Source organism: Psittacula echo (assembly GCF_963264785.1).
Source record: "Psittacula echo genome assembly, chromosome: 7".
In the NCBI taxonomy this organism is placed as follows: domain Eukaryota; kingdom Metazoa; phylum Chordata; class Aves; order Psittaciformes; family Psittacidae; genus Psittacula; species Psittacula echo.
In genome coordinates, this window is record NC_137740.1 from 29,643,934 (window position 1) to 29,671,921 (window position 27,988).

A 27,988-nucleotide genomic window follows, 5' to 3' on the forward strand; every position below is an offset into this window, starting at 1 on the left:
TGCTGACGGCCTTGCTCTGCAGTCCAGAGCCGGCCAGGAGAACCAAGAGGGTGAGAGATGTGGAGCTGGGCTCCTCGTCCCCTCCCTCCCCTTTCTGCTCCCTCTTATTTTTATTTTTTTTTATATATATATATTTTTTTTTTTTGCTTTTTTTCCTGCCTAACTCCCTGCATAGTAAATTGGGTTCGGGTTCTGGCATGCAAAGCCAAGAAAGGGAGCAAAGCCTTCCCTTCGGACACGTTCCAGTGCAGACCCTCGGGCAGAGGGGCCGCCAGGGCTGGAGGAGAGGAGTGATTGTCTGGGGCAAATTGCCCCGGCCCTGTTGCCAGCTCGGCCTCCCCCGGCTGCTTCGACATGGGTACCAGAGTTAGGGAAGGTTTCGGATTTGTCTAATGGACTCAGCGGACAGGTCAACAGTCTGTGGCCTCAGGGAGGGGAGGGAAGTGAGGACTTGGGGGGGAAAATGGGGTGAAAAGAAATCCAAGAAGCAGAACAACTCTTCAAACTGATGAGCACAGAGACAGGGCGGGAAGCGGGATGTGCCATCTCTGTCCCATAATCTATCTTCAATATGAAGATGTGTTGCTGCCTCGCTGCTCCAGGACACGGGACGAAAAGCTGGGCTCCCTCTCGGCACGAGTGCCTCCGATCCAGGGAAGGGTGGCCCATCCCGTCCTGTCCCAGGTGACCGTCCGAGGCAGAGGAGTGCCATGTGAAGGGGGAAACGGGAAGCCGGGCTGCACCGCAAACTGAACCTGGTTGGCAGGTTCCCTCGGTCCGTTCCAATGCAGAGTCCCCTGTGGTCAAACCTGCACCGGGAGTGTCTGGTTCATCTGCAGCCTCATGTCCTGAATGCTGCTCAGGATCTTCTTCTGGTGCCCTGCTAGTGTCACCCCTATCCTCAGCAGGTCTCTGCAAGCAGAAGGTGAAGACTCAGCTCCTGCCAGCAGCTATACCAGCACGTGGCCCTGCCCCATTTAGCTACTGCCAAGGGACCCCCATCCATCTTCATTGCAGCCCTCTGCCAAGTTCCACTGTCTCTCTGACACCACAGGGGTGGCATGCTGAATCCCAGAGCTTCCCTCACTTGGGAAAACTCCATGCACAACTCAGCCCTCCACATGCTAAGGCTGGAGGAACTGGCTGCCAGAGAGGCGAGCGACAACGTGCCGCAGCCCCAGCCCCAGCCTTATCCCTCCTCCACAAGCAGGGACTTACTCTGCAGTCATCTGCGCCACCAGGTCAAAGGAGGCAAAGCCGGCGTTGACAAAGTTCTCCTTGTACCGTCCCATTTTGATGGCGTCCAGCCAGTCTCCCACAGTGGTGAACGTGGTGTAATCTGGGACCGTGCGGTCCAGGAGCGGCTGGGAGATGCTAAAGGGCAAGAGAGCCACAGGTCACAGGGAGCAGGGGACAGAGAGGTGTAACTGGAAGTGTATCCCTGCCCTCCAAAATCTCTAGTCCCAACCCCTCCAGCTTTCCCTGGGCTGGAGGCAGGGATGCCACTGACCCAGACTGGACGCTGGCGATGACTTTCAGGCTGGCAGCGTTGCGAATGAGCTTGTCCAGCGTGTTGACGATCTGTGCAAACTTGGGCCGCAGGTTGCGGTCCCGCACCCAGCAGTCCAGCATCAGCTGGTGCAGTGCTGTGGGGCAGTCCATGGGGGGTGGCAGGCGGTAATCCTGCTCCACTGCGTTGATCACCTGTGGAGAGACATGCAGAGGCAGGCTGTGAGCTACCTGGGCTCCCATGGGCAGCCCACAGCTCCCCGCTCCCCAGGGAACACTTACGTCCTGGTTGGACATGTCCCAGTAGGGTCGCTCCCCGTAGGACATCACTTCCCACATGACAATGCCATAGCTCCACACGTCGCTGGCTGAAGTGAATTTGCGGTAGGCAATGGCCTCAGGAGCCGTCCATCTGATTGGGATCTTGCCTCCCTGCACGGATACACAACTCCATTATTTAGCACATACCTGAGGTGTCTCACCCTATCCCCAGATCAGTGGATCCCCATGAGTGTCCATACCAGGGAGCTGGTGTAGGTGGGGTCAGCCGGATCATCCTCCAGGAAGCGAGAGAGCCCAAAGTCAGATACTTTGCAGACCAAGTTGCTGTTGACCAGGATGTTGCGGGCAGCCAGATCCCGGTGCACGTAGTTCATCTCCGAAAGGTACTTCATGCCGGCGGCGATGCCTCGCAGCATTCCCACCAGCTGAATGACTGTGAACTGCCCGTCGTTCAACTGCCATAGGAGAGATCAGAAGGGTTTTCAACACCCCAGATGGACTTGGGGAGGATCCCAATGTGCTACCACCACCGTCATCCTTCCTACAGCCCCCCTCTTCCCCATGCCATGGTGTCTATGCACAACTTAGCTCAGGGGATACCAGCATGACAATGCAGAGGGATGGAGAAGGAGGCCTTGGAGCTGCAGCCCCCAGCTGGGGCAGGAGGGAACAGATGCTCACTCGTAGGAAGGAGTCGAGCGCACAGTTCTCCATGAACTCTGTGATGATCATGACAGGGCGGCTCTTGGTCACCACACCCTCCAGGTGGATGATGTTGGGGTGGTCAAACTGGCCCATGATGCTGGCCTCGCTCAGGAAGTCCCGCCGCTGCCGCTCCGTGTAGCCCACCTTCAGTGTCTTGATGGCCACAAAGATCTCGCGGCGGCCAGGCAGCTTCAGGCGCCCACGGCACACCTCACCGAACTCCCCTGCAGCAGGATGGGGAGAAAGGGGTGGCACTGTGAGCCATGCGGCAGGGTGAGGCGGCAGTCTCAGCACTGCTGTGCACAGCCCCAGGACTTGCCTGCTCCTATGACCTCCTCAATTTTGACACAAGAGATGTCAATCTCTTTGGCGAATTCCCGGACAGCTTCATTGGGGTCCTCGTAGGTGAAGGGGTCAATGTAGACCTTCATCCCAGGGGTGACTGCAAGGGCAGAGGAATCATCACCAGGAGGGACACAACATGGGTGATGGATGACAAGCCAGCTTGGATGGCTGTCAGCCCATCCCTCCCAGGCACTGGCTAGCAAAGCCTGTCCCTTCACTTGCGCATGGAGCAGAAACTGAGAGGGAGCAGGATTTGGGAGAAGGCAGGCAGAGCCCATTGCTGGGCTTTCACACTCACCGTATTGCTGCAGCTTTTCTGTGTACTCAGGGTCTGTGCTGTTGCGTTGCTTCCTGCCCAAAGGAGACGAGAGGAGGTGTTCAGTAACCATCCCTTTCCTGATGGGGCAAAGACATTCACTACCAGCTTGCAAATCCCAGCACAGACAGCTTATGCCAGAGAGCTTCCCCTCCAAAGGCCTGTGAGCAGAGCCATCCCTCTGCTTGAGGTGCAATGGGAGAAGATGGCCTAGTTGTGCTGAGTGAGGATGGCAGGAGCTGCTGGGGAAGCAGTGATGCACAATCCTTCCACAGGATCTCTGCTTTGGTCCTATGCGACAGGTCCAGTCCTTCGTTCTCAGACTGGAGCTGCCAGAGCTCTATCCACAGGCAAGAGGGAAAGCTCTGGGGCAGACATGAGCAACCCCAAAATCCAGCTGTAAACTCCCTCCTCCCTGCAAAGCCAGTACCTGAAGCAGACGATAGCAATGATCACTACAACGATGACGAATAACAGCCCCGCAGTGGCTGAACCCACAATCAGAGGAAGCTCCTGGAAAGTCTTGCTGGTGGAGCCTGATGGAGGAGAGGCAGAAATCATTGTCAAGCTGGGGAAGGAGCATGCATATTACGGGTGGGGGACAGAGGCAGCCCAGTCCTGGTACCTACCATCCTCTGCAGTTGTCTGAAACTCCGTGGGGAGGCTGTAGCGGCCATATCCAGCCACTGTGCGTGCCCGGACCTGCACCATGTACCGAGCATTGGCCTTCAGCCCGTCCAGCCGCACTGAGTTCTTCTGGCTGGTGACTGTGTTGGCAATCCCATCGCTCTGGCCTTGCTGCAGGGGAGACATGTGGATGTCACCTCTAGGAAGCCCCCTCTGCTGGCTCCCACATCCCCCACGTGCTATCTCTGCAGGGACCACTTTTGCCATGCTGCTGATGATCAGCCAGAAGGGCTGGAGGAGGGATAAGGCTACTCTGCCTTCTGCTTTACCTTTTCTGAGTACTTGATCTCGTAGTCAAGAATGATGCCATTGGGTCTCTCCGGGGGAGTCCACGACAGTGTCATGCTGTTCCCAGTGCTGCTGTGCAGGTGCATCGTAGGCACGGCAGAAGGGGCTAGGAAAGAGGGCAGAGGAGGTATGAGCCATCTGTGCTAGGCTACCCACCTCCACCATCCCGCATTGTCACAGGTGAGTCTCTGCCTGGGACCTGCTCAGATAACCTTGCTGGAAAGGCATGGAAAAGCTTTGAGACTGGCCTCCCACAAGTCTCCATAGAGAGCTGTGATATCAACATCTTGCACACCTAAGGTGATAAGGGACCAAGGAGAGCCTCAGAATTAGCACAGAGGTAACACTTCACTCCACGCCTAGCTGCAAACTGTTCTGGGGAAGTGAGCCCAACCTGGGGCTCCCTCCCCTCCTCCACTTGCCAGGAGCTCCAGACTCTACCCCACTGACGAGACCCGTGAAATCAGATCAGAGCGTGGTGGCTGGAGATTACCAGCATGCTGGAGCTGGGCCAGAGTGGGAGGAAGCAGGGAACGGCAAAGCACTTGGCTGACTGCGAAGGTTTGGGCTGGTGCTGAGCCTTCCCAGCCCACAGGGGAGAAATCTCATTTCCTTCCTCCTCCCTTCGCAGCAGGCACAACATCTCTGGGGTAGGTCTAGGAGATCCAGAGCTCTCTGGAGCATCTGCCAACCCTGCCCTTCTCTGCTTGCATGCATTCTGATCTCATCTCCTCCAGGGACACGCGTTAAATGGAGAGGACAATTTACCCAGGGGATTAGATGCAGGCGTGAGGAGCCAGTAACACGGCAGCACAAAGGACTGCAGCCTCCAAGGCTGTCAGCAAGAAATCCCTGCTCCGCTCTGCAGCAGAGAGCCAGCCCCCACTCTCCAGCAGCAACACTGACCTGCCTGGTTCGTGGTGATGTTGACAGAGGCGAAATGGGGAAGGTAGGGGCTTTTGTTGGAGATGCCGTTCACAGCTTGGATCTCAAAGGTGTACTGGGTGTGGGCCATCAGATTGCTGATGTAGATGCGACGCTCGGTGAGGCCAAGCTGGCGCGGCACGAACTCCACGTTGTCATCACAGCGGGTGCAGAGGTGCCGCTCCACGCTGCACTTCTTGCATATGACATTGTAGAGCAGGTCATCCCGCCCGCCCGTGTCCTGCGGCTCGCTCCACTCCAGCACCAGTGATGTCTCGTTCACATTGGAGATGACGTTGCGGGGGGCAGAGGGGACGCCTGTGGGGAGAATGTGGGGGTCAGGGATGGTGCGGCCCCGTGCCTGGCTCACCTCTGGTGTGAGCACAGCACACTCCCCGCACACCAGCTGCGGACCCCCATCACCTCCACAGCAGCCCTTGCCTCCCCTCCTCGCCCTGGGCAGGACTCACTGGTGCAGGCGCTGTCTGCGGGGTCTGTGTCTGCCCGGAAAAAGCCACTTCGACAAGTGCAGACTGTTGCTGCTCCAGAGGTGGTTCGGCTGTTGGGAGGGCAGGGAGAACAGGGACCTTCCCCCTGCTTAGACTTGAAGGTTCCCGGGCCACATGCTGGAAGAAGGGAAAATAGACTTGAGTTATAAAATGTATAAAAAACATTCCTCAGCCTCCTTCCCAAAGCTGGGCAGACCCTTCCCCACTCCCCTGCCAAATCTCTGATCAGAGGCTTGAGGTACACAGGCCACCTACAAGCCTTCCCAATGCCATCAGCCATGCCCAGGTATACAGGGCCCCTGGCTGGGGCCAAGTGGGCGAAAGCGGGCTGCTGGCACTAGGCAGGGGCGCCCACCAGCACAGGCACAGCTCTGTCCTGGAGATGCTGTGCTCCAGCATCAGACACAGGGCAGTTGGAGATGTGAAGAGCTAACTGCCACCAGCGCTATGGCGGTCAGGGCAGGTCCTGCCAGGAGAGCACATCCTCAGTTTTGTTTCTTCACTGCACTTCCCCTGCTGGCTCCCAGACCCAGCACCCTCCATAGGGCCAGTGATCTGTGGCAATATGGCTGGGAAGGAAAGGACCTCTCAGCAATGCCTGTAGCAGCCCCTGCGAGAGGCCTTTATGGACCAAAATGCAGCCATTTCTGAGCCCCAAACTTTCTGGCTCGGGCTCTTCAGCCACTTCGGAGCCCCGAGGTGGTGGCACCTCCTGAGGCCTGCTCAAGTGGAGCACTAAGGGAGATTAAAACATTCCTGTAGGTCCTTGGCTAAAGAGCTGCTTCAGCATCGCTGCCACCTCCTACGCCCACTTCCGATCAGGGTCCTTTTTAAGGAGCCACAAGTCCTGGGACCTTTCCCAGCTGGCACCATGGGATGTTTGGTCGTAATGAGGGGCACGTGAAAGGATTAACAGCACTTGAGCCAAGGAGCACAGTGGGCTTAGGAACCCAACGCATGCCTCGAAATAGCCTGATTTATCGCAATGCTGCCCCTGGAAGCGGGTCCTGTGCTCCGAGTTCACAGCCGGATGAAGTGGCAAGTGACCTGCTGGTGCCAGCTCTGCTTTGGCATCACTCTGTTTACCACAGGTGGAGCAGCATCAGCACTGATGGCTCCAAAGGAAGGAGCACCCTCCTCACTCTCCTGGGGTTAGGGCAGCTCCTGAGGGCACGTAACCCTCCTGGCAGCCCAGTCCCACCTCCCGTGCCTGTCCCACATCACCCTGTAAACAGGCGGAGTTTTCCTGGTGCTTCACCGGGCTGTGGCAAGCGGAAGTTTCCTGTTATGAGGCATCTCCTGACACCCTCCGTGGAAGTTTTCTGGCTGGTTGCAGCCCCACGTGTGGGGTGTGGGGCGCTGAGTCACACGCTGCTGGGCCGGCTCCACAGGGATCCACACACAGCTGCGGAGTGCCAGGGGACGTGTGAGCAGCCCCATGACCGGGGGAGGCACTCCACTGCCAAGCAGGGGACCTGCGGACCCTGTGCTCTCTAGCTCCCCTGCATGGATGGGCAGCAGGAGTTGCTTCCAGCTTCCAGGGTGCGAGCCTCCCAGCAAGGAGACTCCTCTTTGGTCAAAACAGGACCAACCACATGGCTCAACTCGCTCTGGCTCCTTCACCCGAGTTCACCCAGCCTCTGGGCCTTGCCTTTGGAAATGAAAGCTTAGCCCACCTCAACTGTGCAGACTGGAGGGTAAAGGAGTGCACAGACCTGCTCCTCTCTGAGCAATGGAAGCTCCTGACCAGCCCATCCAGGGCTCCCGACCCTCAGCCCAGGCTACCCTCACCACCACAAAATGCAAAGACATGGACAGCAGATGCCCAGAGGTAGCGCAGCAGCCTCAGCACAGGCAGACGCACCCCAGCCGGAGTCCCAGGCGGTTCAAACTGGGTGGATGCAGATTCACACATAAGGAACCAGATTGCTGAGGAATGAGAGATGACTGAAACCTCTTGGACAGGAACGTTCTGGGCTCAGAAAGCTGCCAAACATGCTTCGGTTATGGACAGGAGCCCAGATCCATCAGGGACAAAACCCCCTGAAATAACAGGCTTGTCAGGGGGAGAGCGAAGCTGGAGCCACCAGAACTTGTGTGAAGCCGACAGCCCAAGCACGGAATGGCAGCTGGGGACAGTGAGGTGCCCTGCAAAGGATGCAGGAAGGATGATGGCACTTGGCGCCTAGGGCCACCTGGTGCCAGCCTGGTGGGTTATGGGCATGGAGGGAACAGTGACCTCCTGTGCAGGGAGGACAGGCAGAGCCATCCTTGGGCAGCTCCTTGTCATTGCACAGGAGTGCCCAATGCAGAGACAAGGGATAAAGGTAATTTCTTCACACTCTCATGCCACTGTGGCAGGATGGGGATGACCCATGCCTCAGCCCTGTTAAGCAAGAGAAGAGCAGGAGGACCAAGTCCCAGATGCGCTCTGGTGCTGAAGTTTCCAACTCTGCTTAATAAATCAGAGCATAAAGACCTTGGTGGCAGCATGACAGCTATCAGCCACCACATTTGAAGGCTGTAACCGAGCTGAAAGCTGATCCCAGGTCTCCAGTGGATAAGCCGCTGGGTCATCTCTTCTCTGCAAGAAACTGGCTGTACAACAACCACTGTCTTGGCCGACATGCCAGGGAATGAGCCTGGGAGCTCCAGAGCAGGAACGTGACTCCATCCAGCCGGAGCTGGGGAGCCAGGCTCCCCTCTCTCTACTGAGAGGTTTGCATAAGCACTTTTCCTGCTGAAGTGTCCTCAAATAAAATAACAACCCTGAACCTCAGCACACAGATCACATCTCCTGGTGCCAGGCTGTGGTCACCTCTGGGGACAACATGACAGTCACTGACAGCCACAGGATAACAGGTCAGGGAAGCAAAGCGGAGCTGCCCAGCCTGAGGAGGAGCCACTGGTTTGACAGGAGGGAGATGTAGCCTGGCCTCACAGTGGGGATGAGCTGCGGAGGGGATTTGTGCATGGTGTGGGAGGGAGAGGGGCAGTAACACAGCCGAGAGGCTGCTGCAAAACTGCCCCTGCACCCTCTATGGGGCACCACACACCCAGCACGGCACGGCACCCACCACTGCCCATCCAGCTACTTCTGCCCACCTCCGGGGTCTGATCCTGCCTCACAGAACTGTAGTACAGGGCTGGGGGAAGACGAGGGCACTCTTCCCAAAACAATCTCCACCCCGGTGAATAAAGTCCAAGGGAGGGAGCCGAAAAAAACACCCCCTGGCAGCAACAGTGAGCAGTGACTCATCCCGCAGGCAGCCTCCATCATTGCATGGGATGTGGGCAAGCAGCAACGAACCCTGCATGCATCCCCAAAATTTCGGAGTGCCCTCCCTTGGGAAAGGGAGGAAGCGAGGGATAGCCCACAGCATATTGGGAAATACCAGCCCCAGACTACCCTGTTTCAGGTCTCGCCTGCTTTCCCATCCACACAATGCTATTCCAGGCCAAGCAGCATCCTTCCAGCTATTTTTCTCCTTGTAGGACCGAAGCAGAACGCCTTGCTTGAGCCTAGATAAATTAAACTGATCACATCCCTTTGTCCAGCAGCCCTGTAATTTCTTTAAAGGCAGCAATCAAGTTTGCCTGGGACGATCTGTGCTTTATGAACCTGCACGGCTCGCTCCCTTCCCGCTTTCGTAAGCGGCTGCAGATGGATTAGAGCTGTGGAAGCAACAGCCTGGCTACAACTAAGGTGGTAGCTCTGCTTTTGAGTCTCTTCTAAAAGGCACTCGATTTAGAAAAAAAAAAAATAATGAAAAAAATCAGCCTTTGGGTAGAAATATTTCACACCAGCGCAGTCCAAAAGCAAATGGAATAAATCTGAAGGGTAGAGAAGGGGAAGAGCCCCCGGGGGGTTGAACAGTGGCATCCAAAGAACAGGCGGGAAACCATTTTATTTAAAAGAAAAAAAAGGGGAAAAAAATTCAATAAGCAAAGCTGCCTCTGGAGCCACAGCAGGTCACAGGCGGGAACGCAGGGGCATATTTCCTCGACTGTGTTACAAGTAACCCATTGTGGAACTGCCTGGCTGTAAACCGGCAGCTCTCCCCTGCCTGTGCTGCTGAGCTGCCTTTGATCTGGGAGCCCGGGCAATTAATAGCAAGCAGTTTCACTTCCTGGGTTTCATGCAGCAAGCCCGTGTTGCAATGCAAAGCTGCAAACAGTTGGCAAGTGTAATGCTTGCTTGGCATTTTTTTTCTTTTAATACAGGGCGATGTTTCCATTAGTCACTGATTACATGGGAAATTTATTCCTGCAAAAATTCACGTTTTGGCCTCAGCCTGACCCGCTATCACCTACTGACAGCACCCAAACACGCAGTGCCTGGTGCCATCAGAAAAGGGATGTCAAAAAGGCTGAGAAATGGGTCCAAGGAGAGAGTCTCAGTCCGCTTCCCGAGCGGGGGGTAGGCTCTGGGGGCACCATGGCCCCTCTGCAGGACTCTCCATGGAATTGATCGCCATGCAAGGAGGGGGCTTGCTGCTAGTGCTGGCATGGAAGCCCGCCCCACCCCAAACCCTTCTGTCTTTGGGTGAAGCCTGCAACATGAGGGGTGCAAACCCTGGTGAATTTGGCATGGGGAGCACATGCCCGGGAGCATTTTTGGGGAGGTGCTGCACGCTGAATTGCTCTGTGCCAGGAGCCCTGCACTACTCAAAGGAAACTCTCACCACCTACCTGTGCAACATGGGGAGCACCTTGACACCAAATCCCCCCAGCGGTTTGGGTGTTTGCAAACCAAAAGGAGGAGGGATGGGGCTGCGGAAACGCTGAACCCCGGGGTCTACAGGGGGTGAAAGCAGGGCACCCTTGCCTGCGGAGGCATACAGGAGCCTTCATCCCCCTCCCTGCTCAGCAGCTTCTCTTCGTCCTGCAAGAGCCGCCTCTGCAGCTCTGCGTGGCAGGGAGCCTGTGGGAAGCAGCACAACCCCCAGAAGGGCCATGTGCTAATTAAATAAAGATAATGAGGCTGAGAATGAGATGCCAAATCAATGCTGTGGCAACTCAGGACTAGAGCGCCAGATACCAGCCCGGCGTATCGCATTACAAAGCATGCCAAAGAAACTGCCTTCAGCCGGGCGGGATGAGCCCTCGGCTCCCAAGGGACCGGGATACAAGCTGCATTGTAACAGGTCTGAATGCAAGGTCTAATCCGGGCTCTGGATGGAGATAAAGAGGAGGAGGAGGAGGAGGAGATCTTCAAAGGCCACTCAAAGTCTCGGGAAAGGGAGAGATTTACAACAGGGCTTATCCCATCTAAGCAGTAACTGGGTATTGTTATTTATTAAAATGCCATCTGGCACTCTGAAGTGCTCCTCGCCTGCATGGTGAAGCCCTGGCGGGCTCCCCGGGGCTGAGTGCCGAAACCCCAGCTCCACGGGGCTGCATCCGCACTGCTCCCCACGCCGTGGGGGCTGAGCGCCTTCTTGGCGGTGCTGGGCTGCCAAAGTGGGGTAAGGGAACTTCCAGCCAAGAGCAGAAAAGGGAGCTGCAGCTCCAGCTTCTCTCAGCCCTTCTTCAGCTGTTTCCACTTAAAACACACGATCACATGGCGGAAAATCTGATCCTACAAGCGCAGCGCAACTTTCCCAGAGAAACGTGAGGACACCACTGCTTCTGCCCAGCGAGAAGGCAGGCTGCCGGATGGAGACGTGCCCACAGCTCAGTGTGGCTTCCCTGCACGCTGGGGAAGAAGCTGGGGCCGGGTGGGGGATATCAAAGGCGCTGGGAGAGCTGCCGTGTGGGTGTCTGCCCATCTGGGGTGATGTGGAGAGGGGACCTCGCCCCGGGCTGCAGTGATGCCCTGAGGCCAACACAAGCTCTTTGTCCTGCCTTGGGATGCCCCTGCTTGGCAGAGACCGGATGCTCGCTGGAAACTGTCACCTTGTGCCCAAACCCTCCCACACCCTGTATGGTCTAAGATTGCTCAGTCCAAGCAAGAAGAAAAACAGCTTCCCAGGAGCATACACCCAGCACATGCTTAAGCGTGGGCTCTTCACCCAGCGATGGATGCTCGGCACTGGTGTCCACCTGCCCCAGGCAGAGCCAGACAGGCTGCTCACAAGACTGATGCAGGGGGCCAGGGCACCCAAGCTGGGGTTGTGCTTGCATTGATGGTGCTGGAGGCTCTGGTCCTTCAGGCTGAGCTCTCCCCAACCAACCGCAGCGGCATGGCTGATAGCTACACTGCTCCCAAAGTGAATGGAGAGGCCAGCCTGGCCAGAGCCTCACATTATGGGCCATTCCAAATCACATCGCCCCTGCCAAGAGCAAAGGGCTGGCACCAAGCATCCCATCATCAGCAAGCACAAGGCATCCAAAATGGGGGGTCCAGCCAGTGTCCAGCTCCCTGTGCAACGCCTCCAGCCAAGGGGAGCAGTGACCTTTCTGCCCCAAACCCCAGCCACCCCAGGGCAGGTCCTGTGTACCACAGACCGCTTCCAAGGGCAGAATCATCCCAAGGGAGAGCAACATCCACCTAGGCAGATTTTTCATTACCAACACACCCAACCTGGGGTGAAACAGCAATACCAAAGCCACTACGGGAGAGCATGGCAGCTGCAGTACCTGCACAGGACTACCCTGCTGCCCAGGATGACTCTATATCCCAAACACCTCCATGTGTAGGATGCTCTTCCCTTCCCTCCGAGCAGGGACAGGGAGCTTTGGCCGCCTTGTCTTTGTGCCACTCACCACCCTCCCCACTGCAAGCCCTCAGTACTGGCAGGAGAACATGCATCTGCATGGTTTCTCCTGAAGTCAGCGCAGCGGGGCCCTGCTCACCACTGGTATTTCTGAACGCTTCCGCACAAGCAGCATGAAATCATGCTTGCCAGGAATAATCACTTGCCCCAGCCATGAGTGCCACAGGAAGGAGAGAGGGGAGACACTGGGCACATCAGCAGGGGCAAGAAGGAGCTTTCAGTAACACTCAGGGGCTGGATTCCTGCTGAGGACCACGCCTTGAGCTGCGACTCCTGGTGAGGAGATGCATCCGTCAGAGGGGGGATGCTAACCAGCGCGTCACAGCACACACTGTGCCAATCCAGACCACAAAGGCTTTAAGGTTTGCAGATGCTGAGTCAAACTGCAGACTAGTCCTCTGAGATACCATGCTGCTCCCTCCTCAGGGAGCCTGCCCAGTTCCTAAGCCTCTGAAAACAGACTAAGCTCAACGCAAAACCGCTTCTTCCACATCAACACATCCATGGAGACAAGAGCCATGGTCACTCTGCCACACACGTACCTTGGCACTGGGTATCCTTCATGGTTGGCTCATATCCAGCAGCACACGTACACGCTCCCACGGGTACCATCCACTCGCCATCACCATTGCAGTACAGCTTCAGGGGTACAGACACCTCCACTGCGTTGGGGATGCAGATGCCTGGTGCGATGACCAGAGAAGTGGGCTCAGCTCCCGTTAAAGTCTCCGGGAAGATAGCAAAGCCAGCAATGGTGTTGGAGCATTTTTTGTAGAAAGCCCGGACGGAAATTAGGGACATGCAGGCTCCCAGGTCTTGGAAGGCAAGGTAAAAGCCATTCTTGGAGAGAGGGCCAAAACTGCGCACCTTGGTGTTCACACGGCCAGATTCCAGCTTGGAGAAGCTCTCATCTGGGGCAATTGTATCCACTTTGATATAGGGGTTCTCCATCCAGAAAGGGCTGTTTGCAGAGGCAGAATCTGTATCCGACTCATAATAGAAGAGGTTGAAGGTCTCTTTGCAGGAGCCGGGGATGTTGGGAATGCTGTTGCAGTCCCGCACAGTGAACTTCAGCTCCACGTAGACACGCTGGACATCCTGGCGCTGGATGAACTTGGTGCGAAGCCAGTTGTTCTGGTTGGCCTCCCGCACGTTGCACACCTGGTACGTGCGGATGGGGTTCATGGCCTCGTCGTAACCGCTGACTTCTTCCCACTGCGAGCGAGAGAGGAGCAGGTTAGCCCCTCAGCTGGGGAGATAAGTGCCATGGACACACTGCGAATGGTGTGGGGTCAGGGGGAATAGGCAACAGGTAAGAGGGAAGAGCAGCAGTTGCATCACTACCCATCCCAACCCTCCTGGTCATCAAGGTGACAAACAGCAACCTGGGCCAGGGACCACAGTGCTCATACTCTGCAAGCATAGAGTCAGAGGAGATGGTTTCATGAGATGAGAAGATGTGGGGAAGGGGGAAGATGCAGCCAGCTCTGCAAAGGTGCTGTCGAGCAGCCCTGATTCCTGTGAAGCTAGGTCCAGCCGTGCCCCTTGGAGGTCAGGACTGGGGCTGGCTCCAGACTTACCCCCGTCTCCGGATGAGTTGTCCATGCCAACTCAGAGGTCACCCACTTCGTGTCCATCAGGGTCTCTGGAGAGAGAGGGAGGAGAGAGAGAAGTAATTGGAGATGAAAGCCAAAATTAGATGGAAAAAACCCAGGAGGAGTGGGGGAGAGGAGAGCCTTGTCTGACATTTCTGTGAAAAACAGCAACTTGGGGGGTGAGACGTGGTGGGAGGAGGGGGAGCGGCACAGACAGGCTCCAGATTTTTCTTCTCCCATCAGGAGAACAGGAAGAGCGAGGCATCCCCGGGGAGCTGCGCTGGCGCAGGGAAGCAGCATGACGAGGAGCTGGGCAGGTGGGGACAGGGACGGGGTGCCATCCCAGCCACCAGCGCAATGCCATGCCTCCTGGCCAGCTTGGGGGGATGAGACCAGGCGCCCCCATCCGCGCCCTCCCCTCTGCTTTGGCAGGGCCTGTATTTACTGTGGCTGGGGTTGAAAGGGCCCGTTCCCATGACAGGGCGGTGCGGGCCAGGCAGGTTTATCCAGAGGAGGAGGGACTGGCAGGCTGCTCTCCCAGAGACGCCCCACATCACTCATTTTACAAGAGGAGAGAAGAATTTGACCGTCTGGCCAACATTCCTGGAGCAGACTACAAGACAAACCACCCCAGCAGCATTCCCCAAACAGCCCCAGCCCCAGCCTTGGGGGAGCGAGACGCTTGTCTGGGAAGAGCTGCAATTGCAGGCAGCTGTCGCTAATCCTGGGCAGAGCCGCATGGTTCCGCGCAAGCACCATGCACAGAAGTGGGAATGAAATGCAAGGATGGAGGACAACAATGTGCTCCAGGGCCAATGGCCCCTCTGTGGGCTGCTGTTCGGTGACCCCTGCTCCAGGGATGGCCCATAGCCTGTTTGGAGGGGAGCAAGCACCACTGGGGTCTTCTGGACTCTCTCCCACCTAGGGGTTTTTGGGGCAAGGGGGATGTAAATGGCAGAGCTGGGAAACAGACCCTGGAGACCTCAATGTGTTCAGAACGACTTTGGTGCCTGCCCCAAGCAGGGACCAGCACCAGCTCCAAAATGCCTCCCTGCTGAAGGCACCTCCCTCCTGGGCTGCAGGGATGGCCCCATTCCAGACCCTGCACAGCTCAAGGGCTGTCCATCAGTCTATCCCTCAGCCCACCCAGTCCTGAGATGCAGGACAGGCAGCCACGGCTCTTTAGCGGCTGGGAGCTGCTCCATCTCCATAGCTGGGGCACAGGATGTGTTGGGGCAGCTCAGCTGTGCCAGGCACCACGGCTCAGCCCCAGGAGCGAGAGGCAGTTTCAGATTCTTTCCTTCCACCCCAGGAAAACCACACGCTGGCCCAGCCAGGGAGGAAGCACGGAGGAGGAAGGAAATACTGGGTTTTGGATGAAGCCTGGCTGGAGATAAACACCTTCCTCCCTTGCCCAACCCGGGGAGACCCATTAGCTGCTCCCCTGCCAGCATCCATAGGCAGGCCAGGAGCATCGGCTGTGAGTGCCACCGCAGGCCAGATAAACAAGCACATCTGGGAACACGTGGGGTCCCTGACCTGCCTCACTGTTTGCCAGGATCCCAGCCTGGCTGGCAAGTCTGCCTCTCACCCAGGCTCTTCACCTGGAGCAAACACAAACGCAGTCACATTGCAGGCTGGTGGCACTGGCAGCAGAGATGGCACTGCGGACAGTGAGGAAAATCCCTCACGGTGCCAGCTCCTAAGCCAGAAGAGACCCAGGAAGGACAAACGAACCCCAGCTATTGTTTGCAAATAGGAGGAGTGCATAGGTGGTTACTGGGCAGTGGTTATTTGCTGTTTCTCAAGAACACAGACTAGGGATATCCAGCAAAAACAAAGGGAGAGAAAGAAGGAGCCCTCCGCCAAGCAGGTAATGCAGGGCACTTGCAATGAGGACATCAGGAGGGCTGGGGCACAGGTGTGGGGTGTCCCTGCCCATGGCAGGGGGGTTGGAACTAGATGATCTCAAGGTCCTTTCCAACCCTAACTATTCTATGATTCTATGATTCTATGTGCAGGATAGTGGTGGGCGCCCACGGGGCAGCCTCTGCCCAGTCCCAAAATACTGCCTGTCCAGGGGATGCAGTAAACCACCATCCTCTCCCCTCCTGTTCCCCACAGCATCAGCTACCAACTGCTGGCATGGGCCCACATGACCATAAGACCTCCCTGAGATGCTGCTGCGCTCCCCAGATTCCAGCACCGGGATGAATTCCAGGGACCATAGGGGAGCAGGTTGTGGAGCAGGGCCACCCACACCTCTCTGAGGGACAGGCACAGCCCCAGCTGCCCTAATAAGGGCACAGTGGTGCCGTGCAGGGCCCCATCACGCCGTGCCGGCAGCAGAGCAGAGCCAAGCGCGTGCTCAGCACTCACAGCACAGCAGGCTGCCAAGTCCCGCACAGAGACCCTGTACGAGTCCTGCTCCCGGCACAGGCTTCAGCGGGGCTGGACCTAGCAGGAGGAGCAGGGAAGGGATGCGCTGCGTGCTCAGGGCTGGTGTGGGTGAGTGGCTGCGGCAGTGAGTCAGACCAGGGACCTGACGGAGATCTGGGTGGCAGGGTGTGCCCACGCGCAGGGCAACACAAGGATCCCATGGCCAGCTGCAGCAGAGCTCGGCTGGACCTGACCACGTGGGGAGCTTTGCTCCCCAAACCTGCCCAGGGTGTGTGGGAACTCCCCTGCATGCCAGCAGGCCCCATAAAGGCAGCCCTTGACATACTGGCCCAGCCCCAGGACGGGACACATGGGCAGCCATGCCCTCCGGCAGCTCCCTTCCCCATCAGTGCCGGCCCAGGGCAGAAACACGGCTTGGACAGGAGGCTCGCTGCCTGCATCCTAATTTGGCAGCATCTACCATCTGACCAGCAGTGGAGGGAAAAAACCTGACAGAGCCAAGCTGACTGCTGGCGCAAGAGCCACGTAAACCACACAGAGAGAGCGGGGAGGGGAAATCATAAAAATAAAATCACTGAGCAATTCAGCTAAAGGAAACGGCTGAGCATGGAGGGCACAGGGGTTTCCTGCAGCCTTGGGAGCAAGTGGGGCCAGGTAGGGTCAGCAGCGTTCCCCAGCCCTTCACAGCCTCTCACTGTGAAGGTCACAGGTGGACAGCCCTGCGGGCTGCAGTGCTGCGTGATCCCGTGGCCCGCAGCAGCATGCTGATCTGAGCCACAGAAGCCGCTCTCTGCCCTTAAAGCTACCGCAGAGACCTCACGACAGCCTAGCACCGAACCCATGTACTTTCTCCAACAAACACTGGGGCACACAAAGTGCTGGCCCCCCATGAAAATGCATGGGGAAATGGGCAAGCACTGGGTTTCAGTGGTTCAGCAGCATCAGCTGCTCTTTCCCTCTGGCACACAGTGCCAGAGCTGGGCTTAGAGGCAGCACTGGTGGTTTCACAGCTCAGTTCAGGTTTGCAGGTGCTTCAGAGGGACGTGAACAGTGTCAGGCCTTGCTAAGCAGTGAGTCAAAGCCACCTCAATCCTGAGTGCCACAGCAAGATCCTGGTCCCATTAGTCAATGGGAAATTGGCTCCCGATTTCACCAGCTTGGGGAAGTCACCCTAAGGCTTGCTTTATCATTGTCTGCAGTGCTGGGGAGTTGTCCTCTCCTTACCTTCACCTGGGCAAAAGAAAGGGATGCACTCAGCAAGTGCAGCAGGTCATAGTCAACCCTGTATAATAGCAGGATTTCCATGGCAGAGGGGAATCCCAGGGCAGGGAAAAAGCCTCGTTCCTTGGGCAGAACTGTGTGCTTTGCCCTGGCTGCCTCCTCCCGGCCCTGCAAAATCGCCTCCTAGGCACACCGTGAGCTGCAAAGACCACTGGTCCCCCACCAGCGGTCCTCCCATCATCTCCACAGAGTCCCCAGCAGTTCACTGGGTGTTTGAAGCCCTAGCAGGGACTCATCTGGAGCTGCGGACCTCTTCCTCCCCGTGCAGGGGCTCAGGAATGTGGCATGCACAGTCTCAGGCCAGCAAAAACGTTTGAGCTCCCCCCCAAGAGGCCCAGAGAGCCCGTCTCGCGCTGCTGAGCGGCAGACGCGCGCAGCAGTGATGGCTGAGCCAGAAAAGAGACGGGGGGAGAAAAAAAATCAAAATTCTTTCAAGATGAAGCCACTGGGGAAGACTCAATCATCTCCACCAACTGGCTCTGATTTGAATGCTCTCGCCTTTGAACATGGGATCTGCTGGCTTTTATCAGGATGCGTTGGCAACGTAGGACGCCAGCTCCTTGCCCCGATGAGGAGAAGGCAGCTCGCGCAAGTCCAGAGCATCCTGAAAGAAGGCAAGGGAGGAAAGTTAGCAAAGACACCCACGCAGCCTTGCCACAAACAGAGGAACCTGTTCTGCAACGTGCCCATGCTCTCCGGGAGTTATGCACCCATGGCACCACATCTGCAGGAGCTTAGCGCGGGGCGAGTGGTGTGGCCCAGCCACACAGGCCACTCGCCCCATGCCGGGCTCCTGTAGGCAGCGTCGATGGCTAGGCCATTTTCCCCAGGATGTGGCTCATCTTCTGCTCTGGTGGCTGCTCACGGCAGTGCTGGATGCTTCTCCCCCTTGCTGCTGTGCTGTGCTGCACTCCTCTGGAAGGAAAGGCAGCTTGTTTAGGGATGCACTTTGAATCCTGGTGACTGCCTGCTAGTCAAAAAGCCACCAAAAGGGGCATCTCCCCACATATTTTAATTTCCTCCTCAGTTTTGAAGATAATTACAGCAGGAGTGAGCGGCCTTGTGCACTCTCCATTCAAGCACCTATCGGTACAATTAATCCCAGCACCGTTCTGAGCAGCGGCACAAAGGGCCTTTGGTGTAAGGTCCTTTATCTGGGAACAAAGAGCTGCCTGTGGGAGAGAACCTGAGGTTGCACTTTTCCCGCTGACGAGTGTTTCCCGTACACAAAAGCTGAGCCACACATAGCGCCCTGTGTGCGCGTCAGGTTTGGGAGACCCCGCAACATATTTTGCTGGAGCATGCCAAGCACCCGGATCCCTCCTCCTCCAGGAGGGACCTTCCCTCTCTGACCCCATCTAAACCCCGTGGCCATCCTCCTCCCAGGCAGGGGATGGCCCGGCTCCAAGGCCAGGGGACTCCACCTGCTGCCTGCAAGGGGAAAGCATTCCCATCCCACTCAGCCCACGGCAGCGTATGTGCACCGTGATGGGGCACCCCGCAAATGGCAGCTTCGGAGCTGCTGGGTGCACGGGAGGTGACATGCTGGGAGATTTCGGCGCTCTCAGCCCCTCGTGCCCAAACTGCACTGCAGGGAGACTCTCGCTGATGCAGCCGAGAGGCAGGAAGAGCAGTGAGCAAGACTGCAGCCAGGAATGGAGGGAGGCAGCACCCCAGGTGGGCCGGGGGTACCCGTGGCGGAGGTGCCAGGCACGGGATTTGGGAGCTTGGGGAAGGTGCCGGCAGACGCTGTCTGCCAGCTCCCTCTGCAGGGACGGGGCTGGCAGCACTGCCGGCATTCCGCACAGCCCGCGCCCTCGTCCTGCTCGGTGAATCCCGGCTTTTCCGGGGAGCCCTCCCGCACACCGGGCTGCCCCAGCGGCCGGTGCAAGGCCGCGGGCGGCGCGGGTCCCACCGTCAAGGCTGTCGGTTCGGGCAGTGCGGTTCAGCCTCAGGGAAGGGCTGAGCACTCCCTATCTCTGCCCATGCTGGGAACCCGTTCTTGCTCTGTGCGGGGTGCCTGCTGCTCCCCAGCGCTGAGTGAGGGACACTGGCCCCACAGCCTGTCCTCTCCAGGGGTATGAAGAGCTCAGGCCACCCATGCCCACCAACGCACCCTGGCCCCAGGTGTGGGGTGAGCCAGTGGCTTGGCAGTGAACTGAGAACAAAGGGAAGAGAGAAGGTGAGGAAGAAAGAAAAAAAAAAAGGGGCCTGTATCACAGCTGTGGCCCTTCATGCCAAGGGCGTTTGGCCCATCATCAAAGGGGACTGGATTTGCTGAGGCAAATGATGACACATCCACTTCAAGCGGGGCAGGTTCTGCCTGCTGCTGGAGGCGAGCCAGCGGAGTGAAGAAGTACTGTGGGCACTTAATAATAGACTCATTATTTCTGCATTATGGCAGGGCCCAGAGGCCCCAACTGAGATTAAGGCCCCTTCACACACACCACACATGCACGCACAGGGCAGGCCCCAGAGAGCCTGGCCAAGGATGGACAGCACCACCGGTTCCCGCACTGTGGCCGGTCCTGGTCTGGCGGGCACCACAATAAGCTCCCTGCACAGCCAGAGGTGCCAATTCCAATGATGCTACAAAGATGCATCCTCCATTTTCCAATCCCACTCCCATACCAGGATATAGCAACCTCACATGGGGAGACAGCCCCATAGCTCTGAACCATCAGTTAGCTGCATTTCGCTCGCAGTCTCCTCATCCGACCCCAATGCCCTGCACTTTCTTATGGGCCAGATCCAGCTCCCAGATGACCAGGAGCTGCCTGGCACGTGGGACTGAGGAGGATGGGAGTGCTCCCCCTCCATCCAGCCCTGCCCTGTCACCCACCCACTGGCCGCTAACTGACTGAAGAGGGTTTTCCGGCCGCGTGTTCCTCACCAAGAGCTGTTTCCTGATGGCCGCAAGACAGACTGAAGCATGTGAGAGAGGACAGGTGCCAGCTTTGCAAAAAGCATATCAAGTGGCAGTGCCTGGGATGCGGGGAAGGACAGGCGCTCATTTCCTCCCAGTCAGGCACCAGGTTGAGCCGGGGAGGACAGATTTCTGCCATTCTGTGCACAGGGACATGCCAAGCCAGGCTGTGGCACCCATGGGCACCCACGCTCTGTGCACTCCCCTCCAAAGCACAGTACTTGGGGCCTGGGGCTTTTGCAGGATGGCAGGCTCCTGCCTTGCAATCGTATGCCAAGGACACGTGCAGCCTGCTGCCTGAGCCCTGCCAGGTCCCGCTCTCGCAAAAAGGCCGTGCTGATGCTGGGAGAGGACGTGAGCCAGCTGCCCGAGTCCAGCCCTGCACTGCAATTACTGTTCTATTAATACCGTGGGGATTTCGGATGTCAGAGCCCGGTGTGCCACGCCGGGGTCAGCTCGGCCAGTGAAGAGCTGCCATCCCTGCCCACGTGGTGGATGCGCCCGGGTGCTCGCTGCTTCAGCTCGCCCAAGGGGAAAAGCCGCTTTCGCTCTGCCAGGCTGCGGGCAAGGGGAATGGACAGACCCCACAGACAGCCTCTCAGCCCTGCCTTCTGCCAGACACACTGCCAACCTCAGAACAACTGCTGCCCACTCGAGATGGGCATGTCCCTGCCCGGCCCATGGGAAGGGGCAGGCAGGAGCTCTATGGCCAGCAGGCAGGAGAGATTTATAGGTCACCGTCCCCAGCAGGAATGGCTACACAGCCGCCCTCCACTGTCACAGAAATAACTCATCTGATTGAGAGATGCCAGACCTGTTTGAGCTGCGAATGCCATCAACCAGGACGTAGGCAGCAAATTGTCCCGCACAGCCACCTTTATTTCCAGGCCCTGCTATGATGGGGATGCTTCTGCCACCTCCCTCCACAGCCCCATTGCCCTGTGGCTTCAAGGGGCAGGTGTCCCCATAGAGCCACCAGGCTGAGCTGGGGTGGCATGGGTGGATGAAGATCCCCAAAGTCCCTGGGGGAAGGAAGGGAACGCAGTAGGTGCTGCAGGCCTGCCTCCACAGGGCAACCATTTGCAGCAGGCTGATGTCCAAAGGGCCCCTCTCTCCCCACTCCAGCTCCATTTTTTTTCCAGGTTGTACTTTTGGAAAGAGCCCAGGCAAGGAGTAATGATATTTCAAAACAAAAAAGATGCCACCCCCTCCCCAAAAAAGGTTACTTGCTGCACATCCAAAGGTTCACCCCACAGACTGGGTGGCTCAGCTGCCAAGCTCCATCCCATCACGGCAGCTTGGAGCAAGACTTTCTGCCAAGATTTCCCTCCTCTCTCCTGCCTGGGGCAGTTACCCAAATCTCTGCGCTGCGCTACGCTCGCTTCCTCGGCTCTCCTTGAGCACCAAGCCCATCTGGAACTGCTTAAACCCAAATATCCCCCCCTCCTTCACCACCTCCCCCACTCCCAAAGTCAGATTCTTCCAGAGTTAAAACAAGCACAGAGTCAGGAGGGGGTGCCGGGCTGGGCTGACTCGCTCCTTCATTTCAGTTTAATTTCTGGGGAACTAGAATAAATCTGTTCCTGGCGATCGTTCAAGCCCTGCACATTTTTCTCATTAATAAAAAAAGGCCTTGGATAGCACGCCGCGTGTGCGTGCGCGCCCGCCGAACACCCCCTCCCCACGGGGTCCCTCCCGCGCCCCAGCCCTTGCCAGGCAGGCGGCTGAGCACCCAAGGGACAAGCAGGACTGGCTGTGTGTGTGCGGAGGGGGACAGCGACACCGGCGTCCCCTCCCCGGGACAGGGACAGGTTTCAGCAGCCCTGCATAAACAGCCACACCTCGGAGAGGCACAGAGAGCCCCAAATCCCCCTGCAGCTGCCATGGGGCAGGAAAGCCCCAGGGGAGGGCTTCCCACGGAGGGATGTCCCTGCTGCCCCCCCTCTGGCACCGCAGCCCCAGCAGGGCCCCAGGGCATTCCTGGGGAGGGGGCTGGGAAACAGGTGTTTGTCAACAGCTCCTGCCACATGCGTGAGAAATGCCAGGCCCCGGCAGCACAGAGCTTAGCAACGGGCAAAAATAAAACGCAAGGGCCCCCACGGCAACCACACCACACACTCCTTCCCCAGGACCCCCGCGGCACAGAAAGCAGCCATGGGGCCTGCACCCGGCCTGGCTGCTGCTCTCCTGCCTCTTCCTAAGATGGCTTCCTTCCCTCTTCAGAGGGGCAGCCATGCAAAGCCGGCCCTGAGAGCACAGGCTGGAGGGTTCAGCTACACTGAGGGAAAGCGGGCGCTGGGGAGGGCTGCAGCGCCTCTGAAAATGGCGGCTCTGTGGGAAAGGGACACATTCCCGCTCTTAAGCTCAGCCCCACGAGGCCTCCACGATGCCGAAGTCATGGGAGACTGAGGCTGAGGCCTCACCAAGCACCAGGACTGGCCTGCCACAGGCAGGCTGCCCACCCACCCTGCTGCATGGCTCCTGTTGGACTCCACACCGAGCCTGTGTGGGGCTCCGCTCTGCCAGAGGATGGCCGTGCCCCACCACCAGCTCCGCCTCAGCAGCAACAACAAAAATGCAACAAAACACCCAAACATGGAATCAAACAGGACTGTCCCCTCCAGGTGGGAGTGCCACTGCAACAGGCCTTCAAGATGGCAGCCTGGCCCCGTGCTAGTGCAAGGAGCTTCTTGGTCATGGAGGGGCACCCTCATCCCCACTGTCCCCCAAATGGTTTGCTTGGGAAAACGCCTGTTCCAGAAGGGACATCAACTTGTTATGGCTTCAACCCCAGAGAAGCTCAGGGTGATGGTGGCCACTGGCTCCACCGCAGCCCACGGAGTAGTCCCCCTTTCCCGGCATTCTCCTCAGGGGGAGGCGGACACCCACCCCACTGCCTCCACGAGCCGGGAATGGGGATCCCGACCCCAGGGCTGCCTTGGCACCCCTCCCCCAGCGCAGCTCCCAGGCGGAGACGCTCAATCCCGACAAACCAGTTTGACTCAGCACAACAGGAACAGCTACAATTTTAAAAACATGCAAGTCTGTGATTCAGATTGCTCGGGCTGCTTTAATTAAGCACCAAGCTCCCCTGCTCCAGTGGCAGCAGCAAACGGCTCACGGAAAGAAAATGCAACAAACTGGTTTCCCCAAATATCTCTTGCAGTAAGTCATCACAACAAAACAAGGAGTTTCGGTTCATTCCATAAAAACCAGAGGCCGCTATTCCCAATTGCGAGGGTTGGCTGGGCACAGCCCCGCAGCCTCTCCGGCTGAGCTGTATACTGGGTGAGAAACACAGGCCTGCAAACAGATCAACGCTGCAAGTTTTCTGTCTTCTCTGGCTCTCTGCATGCTCCGCTTGACACAAAGGAAAGCCCTTCTTCTCCCCACCTTGGGAGCATGGATGGGGCGGGCTTCGTCAAGCAGAATTTTTAGCAACGAATGGGAGATTAAATGAATACAGCAAGCACTGCGGAGCCCCAGGACCCGCTTTCCCTCACAGCTCTACCCCAAGCATCAATAAAACAGCAGGGCTAGCTTCCCCCCATCACCCTGCCGAGAAACATGCCATTTCAGTGAAAAGTAATTAAACGGAAAGCAAATCTCCTGCCAAGAAAATACCTGGCAGTTCCAGTACAGGGGTCAATTAAGCAGGGGCTTGCTGGTGCAGAGAAGAGCATGGTCAGCCTGTGTAACGGCTGGGGTTTGGAAGCTGCCAATGGGAGAGGCCAGCGGAGGAAAATCCCCCCTAGAAATCCTCCTGCCTCAGAAGAGTTTGGGTATTTCACTAGAACCCAAGTTGGCTCGGGGCTACATGCAGCAATGTGGTCCCTCTGCACAGCGTTTGTGGGGGAGTACGTGGGAAACCCCAACTTTAAATGGAGTCCCGTGCCCAGAGAGGCTGCTCAGGGCAGGAGCTGCTCGGGAGCATGGATCCTGGGAAAAACAGGTCCCGGTCCCAGCCCACCTGCACCCCTGTGGCAACTGGCAGATCGAGACTGTGGCCATCCACACTCCCTCGGGTGGATGTTTTGAAGCCTGGGGTTTTATCTCTGGACAGCTGGCAGGAGCCTCGTACACAGCACATTCCCCATGCCGTCTCATCGTGTCTGCTACCCACAGGGCCTCTGCTCCCACAGCCCCACTGGGACAAACTCCTCTGCTCCAACCCCTGCAATGGAGAAAGGATCCGCTGTTGCCCCCGGATAGAGCATTCCTTCTGCAGCCGGCCTGGGGACTGCTGAACCGGAGAAGAAAAACACATTGTGACTTCAAACAGACCCAGCGCACTTACAGGATCTGGAGAGAAACCATTTTCTCCTCGGCAGCACAAAGCCCTCACTGAGCCGCTGCCGAGCGCGGCTTTTCCCCTCCACCCTCCTGGGGCCTTGTAAAGAAACCCAACTCCCTGCCAAACCCCTGGGAATGGCCAGCGCCGTCCAGCCCCAAAGTCCCCGGCCCTTCCAGCTGAGCGCCGGCCACAGACTTGGCCCGTTGCCCCCTCGAGGGGACAGTAAGGTGGCCAGGTCCAGGGAGCGCTCACTGCCGTTGTTGTCTGCAGGACATGTGTGCGGATTTATGGCCACGCCAGATTCATGATCAGCACTAAAATATTTGAACAAACGTGCACGCTAGATTTACAGTAACTGCTTGAACATGCCGGTCTCCATCAGGACGCAGCATCGCTAGCCGCCAGAAATGCCCAGTGCAGCAGAAGCACAGGGGCTCGCTGACTCCAATGCAAGCAACGGCTTCCTAAATCTGAGCAAGGCAGAAACCTCTCCCGGCCCAGCTGCAACTTTCCCTCCAGCTCAGACAAGGGCAAAGGGGAAAAGAGAGACAAGAAAGACAGGGACAGGGGGGAAAAGGGAACGAAGGAAAGAAAAAGAAGAAAATCCCAAGGGAATCGGGGTCAGCCCCAAAAATGCTGGGTGGCTGCCAGCCAGCCCTGAAGTGGTCCCATCGGGGTGGCACCCAGCTGGGCCCTGACCTCTTCAGGCAGCATGTTTGGCCCCTGACCCCTCTGCAAGCTCGGGAAGCTGAGAAAACCTAGCGACTCCTCAGCAGGAGCTGTTTATTTTCTCTGCATCCGGCTTTTCACATCGCTCCATCCCCAGACGGCGGCAGGGGACAGGCCGGGGCTCCCTGCCTCGCCGTGGGACTGGAGGGACTGTCCCTAAGTGATGCCCACTGGTGCTGCCAGACACCATGCCGGCTTTCCTTTCCCAGTTCCCAAGCCGCTGATGAGTAGGAGCGAGGGGCTGCCTAGCAGGAATGGGGCCCCACCAAGCTCCCTGCCCACAACTTCATCCTCCTGCACCTCTCTGGCAGGCAGGGAGGGCTTTCAGGGCTTTGCCCGGTGCAGTGGTCCCCAGGAACCTCCATCCCAAGAGGGCTGGCTGCAGGCAGGCTTCTCCCTTCCCCTCCTGCCGCGGGGCTCCCGCTCAGCCCGGAGCTCACGGACCGAGCAGGCCCACAGCTCTGTTTCCTACGGCGTACGTACAAAGGAGAACTAGCTTTTAGGGTGGTTGTTTTTTTGTTTTTTTTTTTTTTTTTTTTTTTTTTTTTTTGTTTTTTTTTTTTTTTTTTCCCCCCTCCCTTTAAAAGAATAAAAAAAAAAAAAAAAAAATTGCAGGGAGGAAGAGCGAACCGAAACGTGGGCAACAAACACCCCCCAAACTTTCGACAAAGCCCAAAGCCGGAAGAACCGTGTCCACCAAACCGCAGCGGAGAAGGGCTCCTTCCCAAGGCTACCCCCGATGCCGCAGCCCAAACCCCGCATCTCCGGGTGACGGCGGCGGAAGCCGGAGCCCAAAATTGCCTCCGAGCAAGCGAGAGCCCCCGCCGCCACCCGCTCGAGCGGGGGCACCGGCACTCCTCTCCTCCCGGGGTTTCTCCATTCCCGTCGCTCCGGCGGTGGGTTCAGTTACCGAACACCGGAGCGTCGCCGCCCCCGGCTGAAGCCGAGCACACTCTGCGCTGAGACAAAACCCTGCCCGGGCCCCCGCCTCCTCCTCGATGCGATATGCCTCGTTCTCCCGGGGACCCCTCGGTCCGGCAGCGGAGCCAAAGACCCGCGTTTCTCGCTCAAAGCCGAGAGGCGACGGGGCTGCCCCATGGGCCGGGATTCACCCTCCGAGGTGGGGACAATTAAACCCTCCTTTTATATTCTACTCCAAGAGAGCGCGGGGAAGGATCCCTTTCTTTTCCCACGTTCTCTTCCCGCCGGAGAGGGCGGCCGAGCCGTGGGGCTCGGGGATGGATGCGGCACGCGTGGCCGCTCGCCCTGGCGGTCCCACGCCGGACCTTCGGGGGTTAAGGTGACGGGCGCAACGAGCCCTGCCGGGGCAGGGATGGAGCCGGACACGGCACACGGACACTCCTCCGGCGGCCCCGCCAGTTCTGGCACGCCGCGAGCTTCCACTGAAATAAGTATTAATATTCCAGCCCTCTAGGTCGTGGCGAAAAGCCTCGGAACGTGAACCGCGTATCCAACGAAGCGCCGCTCCCTGCCAGCACCCGCCGGCCGCGGCCGCCGCGTCTCGGCCGCACCGGGCTCGGTTCCACGGGGCGTTGACTCTGAAACCTACTGAGGGCGGCTAAAAACTAGGAGCTGGGCTGGGGCATGCTGCGGCGGCTAGCTCCCCGCGGGAACAACTGGGCGTCCGCGGCGCGACGAGTCGAGCTGAACCGAGCCAACAGCAGACGCCGAGGAGGCCCGTGGGCCGGGGACATCCTGGAAGGTGCGTGCGTGTGTGTGTGTGTGTGTGCGCGCGGTCGCACGGGCCCCGGTGCGGCGGCCGGGCACGCCCGCCCGGTACTCACCCTCCAGAGCGCGGCGGCCGCCGGGGAGCAGCAGGAGCAGCAGCAGGGGGAGCAACGGCGGCGGCGGCGGGGGGGCCCCCGGTCGGGCCGCGGCCATGGCGGGGGGCGGTGCGGGCGGCCCCGCCGGGCAGTCCCGAGCTCGGCGCCACGCGCGGCTCCTCTCGCCGCCGCGCCACGCTCGCGCTCTGGCGGCGCCGCCGCCGCTGCCGCCGCTGAGCCGAGCGGGGCGGTGCCCGCCCGCCAATCAGCCCGCCCCTGGCAACCCGGCGCCCCTGGCGACGGTGAGCCCGGCGCCCATTGGCAGGCAGTGCGGCGGGGGGCGGAGTCGCCGCGGAAAGATGAATTGAAGGGGGCGGGCACTGCCTGGCGCGCCCCCGGTGGCTCCGCCCCCCAGCGCGGGAGGCGCAGGGCGGGGAGCGCGCCCCACCCAGCGGCCACCCGTGGAACTGGGCTCTTAAAGGGGCCGCACTCCCGGCTTGCCCCTCAGCCCCAAGCCCGCCCTGCCCCCTCTTCCCGGGTGCGGGTGAGCGCGTGAGCCTCTGAGTGTGTGAGCTGACGGACCCATGGACCCCTCTGCGCCCCAGAGCTGACAGTCTGGTTTACCTGTGCCACCCGCTGCTGTCCCATCTTCTGCTGTCCCATCTTCTACTGTCCCATGCCATCCCATCGTCTCA

The 27,988-nt window shown here is 58.4% G+C and overlaps 1 protein-coding gene across 1 annotated transcript; it reads right to left on the reverse strand.

The window, feature by feature from the left end:
- Positions 1–803: 803 nt before the first annotated feature.
- On the reverse strand, positions 804–27,411 carry EPHB3 (EPH receptor B3; the record flags this gene model as incomplete). The annotated part of the gene is made up of 16 exons (XM_080622965.1): positions 804–912; positions 1,219–1,374; positions 1,511–1,704; positions 1,792–1,941; positions 2,031–2,246; positions 2,473–2,720; positions 2,816–2,938; positions 3,140–3,237; positions 3,588–3,693; positions 3,787–3,955; positions 4,114–4,238; positions 5,039–5,374; positions 5,527–5,682; positions 12,827–13,499; positions 13,865–13,929; positions 27,315–27,411. The coding sequence occupies 16 exons, from the start codon at positions 27,409–27,411 to the stop codon at positions 804–806; spliced, it is 3,021 nt and encodes a 1,006-aa protein (XP_080479091.1).
- Positions 27,412–27,988: the final 577 nt, after the last annotated feature.